The 15,483-nt window shown below is 45.2% G+C and overlaps 1 protein-coding gene across 2 annotated transcripts in view; it reads left to right on the top strand.

The window, feature by feature from the left end:
• Window positions 1-15,483, top strand: part of ANKRD13A (ankyrin repeat domain 13A) — a 107,974-nt gene that overhangs the window by 66,918 nt on the left and 25,573 nt on the right. For both annotated transcript variants that reach the window (XM_082270912.1, XM_082270913.1), the window contains 2 exons: window positions 7,607-7,673; window positions 7,788-7,869. In XM_082270912.1, coding sequence (XP_082127038.1) covers window positions 7,607-7,673; window positions 7,788-7,869 — 149 coding nt within the window. The remainder of the gene's footprint in view (window positions 1-7,606; window positions 7,674-7,787; window positions 7,870-15,483) is intronic.

The raw sequence follows: 15,483 nt of genomic DNA, 5'->3' as shown, positions 1-15,483 counted from the left end.
CATGGTGAGTCCATGGAATATTTTATATTTTGCCACAAGTTTCGGGAAAATTACAATTTTTTTTTTTAATTTTTTTTTTTTTACACAACGTTGTCACTAAAAGATAAATTTCTCACACATGACATGGGTATATGTGGAATGACACCCCAAAATACATTCTGCCGCTTCTCCTGAGTATGGGGATGCCCCATGTGTGAGACTTTTTGGGAGCCTAGCTGTGTACAGGACCGCGAAAACCAATCAACACTCTCAGGTTTTCTAATGGCGTAAATTGTTCATGTCACCTCTGCACTACCTGTTGCAGTTTCGGAGGCCCTAAAATTCCAAGATAGCACAAAACCCCCCCAAATGACCCCATTTTGGAAAGTAGACACCCCAAGCTATTTGCTGAGAGGCATGGTGAGTCCATGGAATATTTTATATTTTGCCACAAGTTCCGGGAAATATATATATATATATATATATATATATATATATATATATATATATATATATATATATATATAATTTTTTTTTTTACACAAAGCTGTCAGTAAATGATATATTGCTCACGCATGCCATGGGTATATGTGAAATGACACCCCAAAATACATTCTGCTGCTTCTCCTGAGTACAGGGATACCCCATGTGTGAGACTTTTTTGCAGTCTAGCCGAGTACAGGACCCCGAAAACCAACCTCCACTTTCAGGCTTTCCAAAGGCGTAAATTGTTGATTTCACTCCTGACTACCTATCACAGTTTCGAGGCCCTAAAATTCCAAGATAGCACAAAACCCCCCCCAAATGACCCCATTTTGGAAAGTAGACACCCCAAGCTGTTTGCTGAGAGGCATGGTGAGTCCATGGAATATTTTATATTTTGCCACAAGTTCCGGGAAATATATATATATATATATATATATATATATATATATATATATATATATTTTTTTTTTTTTTTACACAAAGCTGTCAGTAAATGATATATTGCTCACACATGCCATGGGTATATGTGAAATGACACCCCAAAATACATTCTGCTGCTTCTCCTGAGTACAGGGATACCCCATGTGTGAGACTTTTTTGCAGTCTAGCCGAGTACAGGACCCCGAAAACCAACCTCCACTTTCAGGCTTTCCAAGGGCGTAAATTGTTGATTTCACTCCTGACTACCTATCACAGTTTCGGAGGCCCTAAAATTCCAAGATAGCACAAAACCCCCCCAAATGACCCCATTTTGGAAAGTAGACACCCTGAGCTATTTGCAGAGAGGCATGTTGAGTGTTTTGCAGATCTCACTTTTTGTCACAAAGTTTTGGAAATTGAAAAAAGAGGGAAAAAAAATGCATTTTCCTGTTTTTTCTTCATTTTCCAAAAAAATGAGAGCTGCAAAATACTCACCATGCCTCTCAGCAAATAGATTGGAGTGTCTACTTTGCAAAATTGGGTCATTTGGGGGGGTTTTGTGCCATCTTGGCCTTTTATGGACTTCAAAAGTGTGATAGGTAGTAAGGAGTGAGATCAACAATTTACGCCCTTAGAAAGCCAGAAGGTGCAGATTGGTTTTCCGGGTCCTGTACGCGGCTAGACTGGCAAAAAGTCTCACACATGGGGTATCCCTGTACTCAGGAGAAGCAGCAGAATGTATTTTGGGGTGTCATTTCACATATACCCATGGCATCCGTGAGCATTATATCATTTACTGACAACTTTGTGTTAAAAAAAAAAAAAAAATTATTTTCCCGAAACTTGTGGCAAAATATAAACTATTCCATGGACTCACCATGCTTCTCAGCCAATAGCTTGGAGTGTCTACTTTGCAAAATGGGGTCATTTGGGGGGGTTTTGTGCTATCTTGAAATTTCAGGGCCTCTGAAACTGTGACGGGTAGTCAGGGGTAAAATCAGCAATTTACGCCATTAGAAAACCTGAAGATGTGGATTGGTTTTCGGGGGCGCGTACACAGCTAGGCTGCCAAAAAGTCTCACACATGGGGTATCCCTGTACTCAGGAGAAGCAGCAGAATGTATTTTGGGGTGTCATTTCACATATACACATGGCATGTGTGAGCAATATATCATTTAGTGACAACTTTCTGTAAAAAAAACAACAAAAAAAAAAGAAATAATAATTTTCCCGACACTTGTAGCAAAATATAAAATATTCCATGGACTCACCATGCCTCTCAGCAAATAGCTTTGGGTGTCTACTTTTCAAAAAGGGGTAATTTGGGGGGTGTTTGAACTGTCCCGGCATTTTATGCTCAATCTTATCCACACATCACCCACTCTTCTAACCACTTGAAAACCAAGCCTTTTCTGTGCCTTTTTGTTTACATGAAAAAATATTTTTTTTTTACTAGAAAATTACTTTGAACCCCCGAACATTATATATTTCTTTAAAGCAGAGGCCCTATAGAATAAAATGGTGGATGTTGCAAATTTTTTTGTCACACGGTATTTGCGCACAGATTTTCCAAACGCAATTTTTGCGAAAAAAATACATTTTTTTTAAATTTATTGCACAAATACACTATATAATTCCAATTTTTTTGGTAAAATTTAAAAGATGATCTTATGCCGAGTTCATAGACACCTGACATGACATGCTTTAAAAATTGCGCACGCCTGCGCAGCGGCAACAACGTACGTACATTTTTAAAAACTTTAAAAGTCTCTACAGGTTACCACTTTAGACTTACAGAGGAGGTCTACTGCAAAAATTACTGCACTCGATCTGGCGATCGCGGCGATACCTCACATGCATGCTGAAATTGCGGTTTACATATGACACTAGACGAACGCTTGCGTGTGCCATTGCGCGCAAGCACGGGGGGAAAGGGGGGGGGGCTCAATTTTTTTTTTTTGCTTTATGTTATTTTGACACCTTTCCTTTAATTTTTTTTTTTTTTTTTTAAATCATTTTTATTGTTATCACAGTGAATTTAGATATCCCCTATGATAGCAATCGGTAGTGACAGGTACTCTTTTTTTAAAAAAATTGGGGTCTTTTATACTCTAGATCTCTCCTCTGACCTTAATGTATCTGACCACGCCAAAATTGGTGTGATAAAATACTTTCCCAATTTCCCAATGGCCCTGTTTATTTCTGGCGAAAAAGAAGTCATGAAATGCTCGTAGCCTCCGGCATCTTAGGCCATAGAGATGATTGGAGCCATTCTAATCTTCAATTAGCTCTATGGTTAGATAACTGAACCACCGGCTGCACTCTCGGGTTAACCGGTGGGACAGGAGAGCCCGAGAAAAACCACGGAAGGCTGCGGAAGGCGGCGGTGGGGGGGGGGGGGGAGGCCCCTCCCACTGCATGTAAAAGCACTCTAGCGGCCAATTACCTGCTAGGATTGCTTTTACATGTTAGCAGACCGCTGGCTGTAAAAAACGATACCAAGATGATGCCTAAATCTGCAGGCATCATCCTGGTACAACCACTCAAAGTCCAGCAACGTACCAGTACATTGCTAGTCCTTGTTTGGCATATAGGTTTTTTTTTTTCATGCAGCCTGTGGGCTGAACGGAAAAAAAGAGAACCTATTAGAAATCAGCACAGGAATAATGCGTAGTATTACTCATCATTAACCGCCCAAACAACCACCCACTGAATTTAATGATGGGTATACACGGCACTATCCACGTATACCAAAATAAGATTTTAACTGCAGTGCTGAAATCAAAAAATCACCACAGCTGCTATCAGCAAAGGTATCCATATATGCTGAGCGCAAACGCTGTTTGTGTCAGAATATATAAAATCAATGCGTGGTAGCCGACGATTACCTGCAAGAGAAACAGGTCACAAAAGAATGAAAAAACAAACAAAGGACATTGAAAAAAGTATAGTAAGAAGGAGTAGAAGGACATATAAAATTACTGACACCACAACAGTTTTTGGATCCTTTTATTTTTCTTTCTAACTGTTCCTTTATTTCTTGATTTGGGAGGGAGTGCGATCTTCTGCGATCTTCTCTTCCAGCTTGGGTCTCTCAAAATGTCGATGGACATCCAACATCCTTCGAGACCCTGTGTTTGTGTGCCCTACACTGTGTCGTGCTGTACCCTACACTAATACTCCACTAGTGTATGGTAGCGCTCAAAACATTCCCCGATGCAGAGACCAGGTTGGTCAGGACATTTTGGGACAATAATAACGGGTGTCACGCCTAAATCCGCGCCTGCTACAGACACGACATCGTCTTTGGGGTCGTATTTGGGTAGGGGTACTCGGGAGGGCATAAGGAAAATGCCTCTCATGCAGCCGGCTCACTGCATCTGGAAGGGGAAGTTGGGCAGGCATGCCTCCTGGGTACAGGTAGGCAAGGATGACCGCTTCCTGGAATTCCCGGAAGGGTCCAGTTCGTCCTGACGCCCTGTATAGGACAAAGGCGTTCAGCATAGCCAATTGGAAAAGGTAAACAGACACTTTTTTGTACCAGCGTCTGGCTTTACGGGCAACTAAATACGGCGCCAAAAGCTGGTCGTTAAGGTCCACCCCTCCCATGTTAAGGTTATATTCGTGGACACAGAGGGGTTTCTCCATAACGCCAGTTGCCGTAGGGATTTGGACTGTCGTGTCTGCGTGAAGGGAGGACAGAACATAAACATCCCGTGTATCCTTCCACTTCACCGCAAGCAATTTGTCCGTTTTCAAGCAGGCTCTCGCCCCCCGACTAAGACGGGAATTTACAAGCCGTTGGGGGAAGCCCCGGCGATTAGGTCGCACGGTGCCACATGCGCCAATTTGTAAATCAAGCAGGTGACTAAATAGTGGCACGCTTGTGTAAAAATTGTCCACGTACAAATGGTACCCCTTTCCGGATAAGGGTGACACCAAGTCCCAAACAATCTTACCGCTGCTCCCTATGTAGTCTGGGCAGTTCGGGGGCTCCACAGTGCTATCTTTTCCCTCATAGACACGGAAATTAACTGTATAGCCTGTGGCCCTGTCACAGAGCTTATACAACTTGACCCCGTATCTGGCACGCTTGCTGGGGAGGTACTGTTTGATAGCAAGACGGCCAGTAAATTTAATCAGGGACTCGTCAATGCAGACAACTTGTTCGGGGGTAAACAAGGCTGCAAACCGCTGATTGAAGTGGTCTATGAGGGGCCGAATTTTGTGGGTTAAACGCAGGTGCTGGCCGGAATCAGTGCTGATCGTGCAAACACTGCGTTTTGGGAACCCTAAACTATGGGGGCGCTAGTATAGCTCTGATCAGATCAGATATTGATCTGTTCAAACACTATACTAGAAATGGAAGTGTATGTGCGTGCGTGCGTGTGTGGTTATCAAGGGGTTACTTCTAAACTATGCGCCGGGGATCTGGGGGGGGGGGGGGTGGCGGGGACCCTAAACCTCCTTTGGGAAAGAAACTAGCTAGCTAGAGCAACCTCAAGTCACAATGACACCAATACAAAATACAGTAAAAACAGTATATTATGTGTGTATTAGTGCTAATGTGACAGAGGGTGTAGGGGTTAACGGGATGTGATCAGGGGGGGATCAGGGGTTTAAATCTTTATTGGAAGGGGCTGGCGGGTATCCTAAGGATAAAAGAAACGGTGGCAAGCGCTAAACCTGGTCACAAGTCACACTTATACGGGTATATAGAAAATGCTATATACTGTATACAGTGTGCGTTGTGGCAGGGGGTGTAGGGGTGATCAGGGGGGGATCAGGGGATTAAATCTTTATTGGGCGGGTGGCGGGGACCCTAAACCTCCTTGGGACACAAACTTAGTCGCCTGCGCTAATTCTGATCACAATCACACTAATACAAAAATACAAAAACACAGTATATTACGTTTGTATTAGTGCTGATGTGACAGAGGGTGTAGGGGTTAACTAGCGGTGATCAGGGGGGGGTCAGGGGAGATCAGGGGCTTAAATCTTTATTAGGGGGGGTGGCGGGTAATTCAAGTGGAAAAAGGGGGGTCGCAAGCGCTAGACCTGACCACAAATCACACTTATACGGGTATATAGCAAAATGCTATATACTGTATACGGTGTGTGTTATGGCAGGGGGTGTAGGGGTGATCGGGGGGGGTCAGGGGCTTAAATCTTTATTGGGCGGGTGGCGGGGACCCTAAACCTTCTTGGGACAGAAACTTAGTCGCCTGCGCTAATTCTGATCACAATGACACTAATACAAAAATACAATAACACCGTATATTGCGTTTGTATTAGTGCTGATGTGACAGAGGGTGTAGGGGTTAACGGCGGTGATCAGGGGGGGGTCAGGGGAGATCAGTGGGTTAAATCTTTATTAAGGGGGGGTGGGGGGGTAATTTGAGTGGAAAAGGGGGGGTCGCAAGTGCTACACCTGTTCACAAATCACACTTATACAGGTATATAGGTAAATGCTATATGCTGTATATAGTGTGTGTTGTGTCAGGTGCTGTAGTGGTTAATTGGGGGGGGCGATCGGGGGTGAAATGTGCCTATCTAAGTGTGTATGTACGTGCTTGGTGCTGTACTTACAATTAGATGTGCTCTCCTCTCACGCTGGATCCAAAAAGACCGTTGGGAGGGGAGGGCACATCTCCTCTAAGCCTGTGTTTACATTTCACAGGCTTAGAGGGAGATCTGATTGGGCAGGACCGATCAACAGGTCCAGACCAAAAATGATTGGCCTGGACCTGATGACTGATCGGTTCTGACCCCAATCGAGTCATCAGCGGGACCGCGGGTGCGCGCGCACCAGAGCGGCGAAGGCTAGTGACGTACCGCTACGTCACTCTGCCTGGCCGGGGCTGACCGCCGCAGTATATAGTCGTGCGGCGGTCGGCAACCGGTTAAGGAACCTGGCATGTGTAGTGGGTTTTGCACAGAGCAGCCCAGCCCTCCTCTTTTTAGGGCCCTCTTTTGTGCTCCTGGCCGTTCTCTCCTCTTCAGTGCCCCCACAGCAAGCCGCTTGCTGTAGGGGCACCCGAGCTGAGGCACAGTTCCCTGTCTTCATTCAGATACAGAGCCGTGACCCGGCCCCACCCCTTCTCTCTCCTTATTGGCTGATTTTGACAGCAGCCGGAGCCAGTTTCGCCGCACTCCTCTCTCAGCCAATGAGGAGGAGAGTTTAGGGAAGCTGAGACACTCCTGCAACATTGCTGGATAGAGATGGGCTCAGGTAAGTATTAGGGGGGCTGCTGCACACAGAAGGTGTTTTTTTAGATAACCTTCTGCTTTTACAATCCCTTTTCTCAAATCTTTTTGAACCCAGTTAGTCTATTTGCCAGTTACCGGCATCTTTGGAAAGGGTGCTGGTGATGGCAGCTCCCTGTGTCTCTTAGGAAAGGAAAGGTTCTCTCGAAACCTGGGCATATATGAAGAGAGCATCATACAATAAATATGATCTGGTAGAGGGGGAAAAATATTTTCAGCAGAGGACATACACTGGTATCATGGAGTGAAAATATGGCATGCTAAAAAACTTTAATAGATTATAGAAGAGCTAATTAAGACCTAATTCCTAATATAGCAATTTTTCTTGGAAACTACATTATGGCATTTGTAAAATTTACTGTGCATGATTGTGCTCACTGTTGACAGCAGCTTTTGTGATTTTATCTTTGTTTTAATTAAATGAGTGTTTTTGTCTCTTTTTTTTTTTTTTAAGAACTAAGGCAGGATTTTGGGGCTGGCGGACTGATAAAGCAGAAAATGTGAATAGTTATGAAGCAAAGGTAAGAACAGTTTGATCTATGTCATGAATGTGTTAATTTATGTGCTGCTTTTATTTTTATTTCTTGGTCATTTTTGTTATACACTTTTTTGGATTATTCTTCTCTTCCATCAAGGTTTACTCTGCAAATAATGTCAATGTTATCACAAAAACACGGACTGAACATTTAACAGAAGAAGAAAAGTCACGGTATAAAGGTAACTTGGGCAGTTAAGTCATGTTAAACAGTTGTACATAAATCATAGTCCTGACGTTTAGTACTGTTTTATGCATTAGTATTTAACTATTGCTTTTGAGTTTTGACCATTTCTGAAATTAGCTTGCAACCAAACATAATAGCAGAGGGACTGTAGCTATATTTTAGACTAGGAAATTAAATGTAACTACTGTCTACCAAAATACCTCATATCTACGCTGGGTTGCCCGTGTTGACCAGTCAGGTTTAAAGTGGTTGTAAGACCTCTCTTGGAACTTTTACCTATAGGTAAGCCTTTAATAAGGCTTACCTATAGGTACTGGAAATATTTCCTAAACTTGCACCGTTTAGGTGATATTTACATTTCATGCAGCCGATGACCTCATCGGTGCATGTGCTCTGAAGAAACGGCGCAGTTTCTTCAGAGCCCTGTGCCGTGACCGGTGGCTCCCACGACTCCTGGCCAGTAGCATAGCCGGAGTCCGTATACAAGGAATGAAGAGGGCAGAAGATGGATACAGCTGCCACCGGGGACGATGAGGGCTTCATTTGGAGGCAAGTGTCACATAATGTGCTAGTTTGCTATGCATACTAGCACATTATGCATTTACTTTGCAGGGAAGAAAAAAAACTCAAAGAAACCAAAGGAAGAGTTTACTTCCTCTTTAAGTTGTACTTGCAGGTTTGAAAATAAAAGGAATAATCTGGTTGTATACTTGGCACCGAAATTTAGAAACCAGTCCTTACAGTTTGGGGGTTATTTTTTGTTTGGGAGTGTTGAATCCATAATAAATTCAAACTTCTTCTCTTGTATGAAGTTGAAGGTAGGGCTTTATTTAGGGCAGCAGGACACTAATGTTCCCCTTCCCACCCACACTATAGCTATGGCACAGGCTTAATTTGCCAGCAGGGCGTACATGGACATCCTCCCGTTATCACGCTGCCTACGTGCCCCCTGCAGCGTGCGATGTGATCACCGAGTCCTTCAGACTCAGATTATCACAGATCGGGGTAAAGGGCCAGTCACAGCGGCCCTTTGCAGCGTGATCAGCTGTGTCCAATGACAGCTGATCATGGAAGTAAACACAAGCCAGTTATCAGCTTTTCTTTCCTTACGCTGACAGCGTGAGGAGAGAAAAAAAGCCAATAACCGACTTATATTAAAGGGACTTTGGCATTGAAAATTAGGGCACTGATTATCCATGTCCTGATTATCAGTGCAGTCCCAACAGTGCTCATCTGTGCTTCCTCATCAATGTCACCTAACAGTGCAGACCCATCAGTGCCGCCTCATCAGCGCACATCAGTGAAATTTTATAACAAACTATGAAAAAGGTTTGTTTCTTTTTCCTCAAAGTTTTCGATCTTTTTTTCGTTTGTTTAGCAAAAAATAAAAACCCAGTAGTGCTTAAATACCTCCAAAAGACCTCCTATTTATGTGTAAACATTTTGGATGGGTACAGAGTTGCATGACCGTGCAATTGTCATCATTCAAAGTGTGACCGCACTGAAAGCTGAAAATTGGGGCCTGGCAGGAACGGGGTAAAAGTACCCAGTAGGCAAGTGGTTAAAAGCTGCTGCTTTAAAATGTCTTGCCAACAACAACAATGCCAATAATGATAGTAATCTCTGTATTTAAGTGGGAATTGTGTGCATAATAGAAGAGACTGCAACCTGAAAGTCGTGCGACTTACAGGGCAACTTTGCCAAGTGACTGACCCAACTGCAGGGCATGCCTGGGTAATCTTCCTGTAATTTTGGTTTGGAAATCAAATCAATTAATATGAGGATCCGACTTGGGGGCAACTTACATTGCCTTGCGAAAGTATTCGGCCCCCTTGAACCTTTTGCCACATTTCAGGCTTCAAACATAAATATATAAAACTGTAATTTTTTTGTGAAGAATCAACAAGTGGGACACAATCATGAAGTGGAACGAAATTTCAAACTTTTTTAACAAATAAAAAATTGAAAAATTGGGCGTGCAAAATTATTCAGCCCCCTTAAGTTAATACTTTGTAGCGCCACCTTTTGCTGCGATTACAGCTGTAAGTCACTTGGCGTATGTCTCTATCAGTTTTGCACATCGAGAGACTGAAATTTTTGCCCATTCCTCCTTGTAAAACAGCTCGAGCTCAGTGAGGTTGGATGGAGAGCGTTTGTGAACAGCAGTTTTCAGTTCTTTCCACAGATTCTCGATTGGATTCAGGTCTGGACTTTGACTTGGCCATTCTAACACCTGGATATGTTTATTTGTGAACCATTCCATTGTAGATTTTGCTTTATGTTTTGGCTCATTGTCTTGTTGGAAGACAAATCTTTGTCCCAGTCTCAGGTCTTTTGCAGACTCCATCAGGTTTTCTTCCAGAATGGTCCTGTATTTGGCTCCATCCATCTTCCCATCAATTTTAACCATCTTCCCTGTCCCTGCTGAGGAAAAGCAGGCCCAAACCATGATGCTGCCACCACCATGTTTGACAGTGGCGATGGTGTGTTCAGGGTGTTAAGCTGTGTTGCTTTTACACCAAACATAACGTTTTTCACTGTTGCCAAAAAGTTCGATTTTGGTTTCATCTGACCAGAGCACCTTCTTCCACATGTTTGTGTGTCTCCCAGGTGGCTTGTGGCAAACTTTAAACAACACTTTTTATGGATATCTTAAGAAATGGCTTTCTTCTTGCCACTCTTCCATAAAGGCCAGATTTGTGCAGTATACAACTGATTGTTGTCCTATGGACGGAGTCTCCCACCTCAGCTGTAGATCTCTACAGTTTAGCCAGAGTGATCATGGGCCTCTTGGCTGCATCTCTGATCAGTCTTCTCCTTGTATGAGCTGAAAGTTTAGAGGGACGGCCAGGTCTTCGTAGATTTGCAGTGGTCTGATACTCCTTCCATTTCAATATTATCGCTTGCACAGTGCTCCTTGGGATGTTTAAAGCTTGGGAAATCTTTTTGTATCCAAATCCGGCTTTAAACTTCTCCACAACAGTATCTCGGACCTGCCTGGTGTGTTCCTGTTCTTCATGATGCTCTCTGCGCTTTAAACGGACCTCCTGAGACTATCACAGTGCAGGTGCATATATACGGAGACTTGATTACACACAGGTGGATTCTATTTATCATCATTAGTCATTTAGGTCAACATTGGATCATTCAGAGATCCTCACTGAACTTCTGGAGAGAGTTTTTCAGTTTTTTATTTGTTAACAAAGTTTGAAATATCCAATAAATTTCGTTCCACTTCATGATTGTGTCCCACTTGTTGATTCTTCACAAAAAATTACAGTTTTATATCTTTATGTTTGAAGCCTGAAATGTGGCAAAAGGTCGCAAAGTTCAAGGGGGCCAAATACTTTCGCAAGGCACTGTACATTAAAGCCTTTGCATCTAGTTCACTTTGGCTTACTAGGTAGGGTCCACACTTCATGCAGTAACATCCAAATACAATATATGTCTCAGAGCTGCACTGCTGTCATGGGAGTATCCCAATAAATTGAATCACAATGGGAAATTGACAGTGTTACTACACAGAGCCAATCTTCAGGCACTCACCTGTGAATTAAACCGTGTCCTTTCATTATGAGTCAAACAAATAGAATGTCCCTGTAGATAGAGTACAGCACTGGGACCTTTGCATCATGTATGTTGCAACTGCTCCAAGCCTGCAGTATCTCATCGCAGTCTCCCGGATTTACACTCTGTTTTCAGCTACTGGCAAAGACAGAACACATCTTGCGCCAAGACTGGCTTCAGCTCAGGTTCCTGCCCATCGGTCATTCCCCTCTGACATTTTTCACCCACATTGGGCTTAATCGTAGAGACCCTATTAAGCCCAATGTATGTGAAATATGTCTGAGAGGTGTGGCTTGTCGGCGTGGACCTGAACCGAATGGCTGCCTTCAAAGTGGAACTTCATCCAAAAGGGGAAGTTCTGCTTTTCCATCTCCTCCCCCCACTCCTCTAACACTTTTGAACACAATTTTTTCTCTTTTTGTTAATTGACGGACCCTGCTCTTCATCTTCTTGACTGTAGGGGTTATTCTGCCCCCTATAGAAGTAGGACACTAGGTAGAGAAAAAGCTTGAACATGCCTTTGGGGCAGTGTGTGGGGGTATACTGCCACTTCTTCTATAGGTGTCTAGTTTTTTTTCTGCCTAGTCAGGAGTAAGGACCTAGCTCCTTGCTGTGATCTCTGGTCCTGGCAATTTTTTCTTTTTTACATGGAATTCTTTCCTCTTTTTATTATTTTGTTCCTGTGAGAGCTACAAGCAAGTGCTGGACTGGGTGATGAACTGGATAATAAAGATCCTTAGGGTCCCCCCAGTTCGGCCTGCGAGCATATGAAGACAGCAGTTCTGCTCTAGGTCGGCAGCAACCTAGCCCCACTGGACTGGGGTTGGCCTGCGAGTTAATAGTCTCACAAGGGCGCATTATCTGGCTGAAATGCTGGTCTGTGGATCAGACTTCTAAGAAGGCCTTGTCTGCCTTGTCTGATCTTTCATTCATGGGGGATTGCCTGATTTTTTTTTTTTTTTTTTTAGGCTTCCAGGGGTAGAGAGTCCTGTTGCAGACAGGGACCCTCCATTTCAGCTCTCAAGCGACTTTTTCCTCCACCAGGGACCCAAGGCCTTTCGGGCCTCCGCTGGGGGTTCCAAAAAGTCTTGGCCGGGCAAACCACGAGCAGGTGCCGCCAGTCCTGCGGACAAAAATTCCTTTGCATGAAGGGGTGCCCTCACCTGTATCTTGGGTGGGGGGGGACATTTTCACTGCTTTCCAGATCCGTGGACCTCCCTGATGCAGGACAAAGTAATTCGCTCCAGCTACAAGATTGAGTTTCGATCATAACCTCCGGAAAGGTTCTTCCCTTTCAACCTGCACTTATCCCCAGATCGCTTAAAGGATCTGTGACAGTATTCACTGTCACTGGAATTTAAAGACGGATAAGTCATGGGGCTAATGGAGTCTTGCCTCTATCCTAGAAGCTAAACCTTTATTCCTGTAAACTGTAAGGTACAGGAAGTCCACTCCTAATATGGGCATCCAGGAACTGGTAGAGACAGCATGGCTGCTAATCATTGAAGTGCTTTTGTCTAAAATAGGGTCTGAGACACCTTTTCCATTCACCTATTGTTAATTGTGCTAATGAGCCCACCTGTCTGTCTGTCTGCTTTAAGAGAAACTTATAGGAATGTTGATTAGATGCTAAGGGGGAGGGGGGATTGTCCCACATTGTATATTTTGTAGACTGTATGAGAGTGTAAAACTCTGTTCCTATTGGATGGTGAATATTATGTTCAGTCTTCAACAAGGTCCATCTGGGTGGTAACTTTGTGGGTAAAAACTGTATATAAGTTGTGTTCAATAAAGTTGTGCTGAGTTCATTCAACCTCAATCTAGAGTTCTGTCTCTTATTGGGGAATATGCTGCAAGGGATTGCTATGGTCCTCCATACTCCCTTAGAGAATCACTGAGCTCTTTTAAGAGCTTGTGTAGAGCTTGTTCTGCTGCACTCTCTGGGGAAAGAGAGGTTCACCCACAGGAACCTGGAGCCTTGTCGTAGGTCCAGGGTGGGTAGGAGATTGCGAGACCCTAACCAAGCTGCGGCGGTTCGTGGGATCTGAAGTGGTTACAGTGTCTGGTGGAGTGCTTGGAGTCCTCGGAAAGCACTAGGAGCATCTTTCAACGGAGGCACCCGGTCTGGGGTGCCCTGTTCCGTTACATTGGTGGCAAGCGGTGGGGTGGCGTCCTAGTGTGAGGAGAAGCAGCTCGGAGACACCGGTAACGTTATGGAGCGAGATAACACCCGTGCAGCGTCCCCATATGAGGAGGAGTTTGTCTGGAGGTTGCAGCAACACTTGGTCCAACAGGATGGGCCTGTATCGGAGGAAGCCATACTGGACTGGAGAGATTTCACTCGAAAGGAAATGTGGTATGAGGCCTTAGACGATGCACAGTGGAGGCGGAGAGAGAACCTTCCCAGCAAAGAACAGCGGTTCCAAGTATACGTTGCCCTGCGGTTACCTTTCCTAGGAGAGCAACCCCTGGATGAGTGGGTGACGGAGCTGTGGAACCTGATTTGGAAGGAGTTGTGGCTGGATGAAGCTTACCGGGCACTAAAGTGGTACGCTACCCGGCACGACCACTGGATGGCTGACAACAATATGCCGGAAGGTGAGGACTATAGTGGCCCGGGCTTGCTGTGGGAGGCCTTTGAAGAGAGGGACTTTGGATGTCCAGCAGAGTTTGGGCGCTGGGAAATCCAGGACACCAGGGAAGCCCTACTGGATCTCCCCAGAGTAGATGACCTGGTGTTAGACCTGATTCATCTGGTCACAATGGAGTGGGAACTGGAGCAGGACTACCAACGCCTGCTCTGCTCCATTCCACCCCAATCTACCCTGCAAGCAGAGCCGGAGTCCTGGGTGGCAGATCCAGACCCACAACCCTTGAGTTGGAGAGACAGTACAGACTGGTGGTACTGTGAAGACCCACCGATGGCAGGTGGAGATGGGACCGAGGTCTCTCTACCGGCCCTACAGGGAGGCTGGGCAGCCGGCCCAGATCCCCAGCTACAGCGGGAGTTACAGGGAGCCGAAGGTGTCGTCCTTCCTTCCCAGCAGCAGTGTACCTTCCAGGGAGAGGAGACCACTAATCCTTCTACCCAACCACAGGGAGACAACAGCCCTGACCCCAATGGTACAGATGGGACCGCGGTCTCTGCACCAGACCTACAGGGATGCTGGATGGCTGGTCCAGATCCCCAACCTGTCCCGCAGGAATACCAGGAGGAGGAGGTAGGCGATCCCTCCTCTCTACAGCAGACCCCCAACCAGTTTCTGGGGGTAGTATTCGCAAACCCCAACCCAGCAGAAGAGCTGGCAACAGGGCAGAGTGCTACCAACCTCTGCCCAGCACCTGCAAAAGCTACAGTCTTCATCTGTACACCCCGGGGATGCTGGACAGTCGGCCCAGATCCCCAACAGCTTGACGAAGTGAGCCCCACCACCCTGTCTTCTCTCCAGCGCCTGAAAGGACTTCCAGGAGAAGGTCCAGTCCACACTTATCCCCAGCAGCGGGTATGTTCTGCGAGAGAGGCAGAGGTTGGCTGGGTGAGTAACACTGTTTTCCCGACAATTTGTTTGGGGTACTGGGTGGGTGCAGACATTGGGAGGGCCTGTGGAACACAGCCTACCTTAGAGAGGTTGGAAAGTTCTCTCAGCCTACTAGGCTCCTCTTATGTCTAAATCACCCTGTGTCTTAGAGGGACACAGGGTGCCCAAGAAGCCCAGTCTGGCCTTCCCAAACCAGACTTTCACAGACTGATCGGCTATGAGAGCTCCATGCGCCTTGCCAGGACAAACTTACAAACTATGTGGAACTTTGTCAAGGAAGCTGCCATGATGGATGGACTCTTTGGGACATGTTACCCGACTAACTCAGGCACAGACCGATTGGAGGTCTAGTGCCTGGATTAGTCTACCTTTGGGGGGAAGATATGTGACAGTATTCACTGTCACTGGAATTTAAAGACGGATAAGTCATGGGGCTAATGGAGTCTTGCCTCTATCCTAGAAGCTAAACCTTTATTTCTGTAAACTGTAAGGTACAGGAAGTC

The sequence above is a fragment of the Pelophylax lessonae genome (assembly GCF_965119305.1).
Source record: "Pelophylax lessonae genome assembly, chromosome: 1".
Classification (NCBI taxonomy): Eukaryota; Metazoa; Chordata; class Amphibia; order Anura; family Ranidae; genus Pelophylax; species Pelophylax lessonae.
This window is presented reverse-complemented; position numbering and strand designations above follow the sequence as displayed.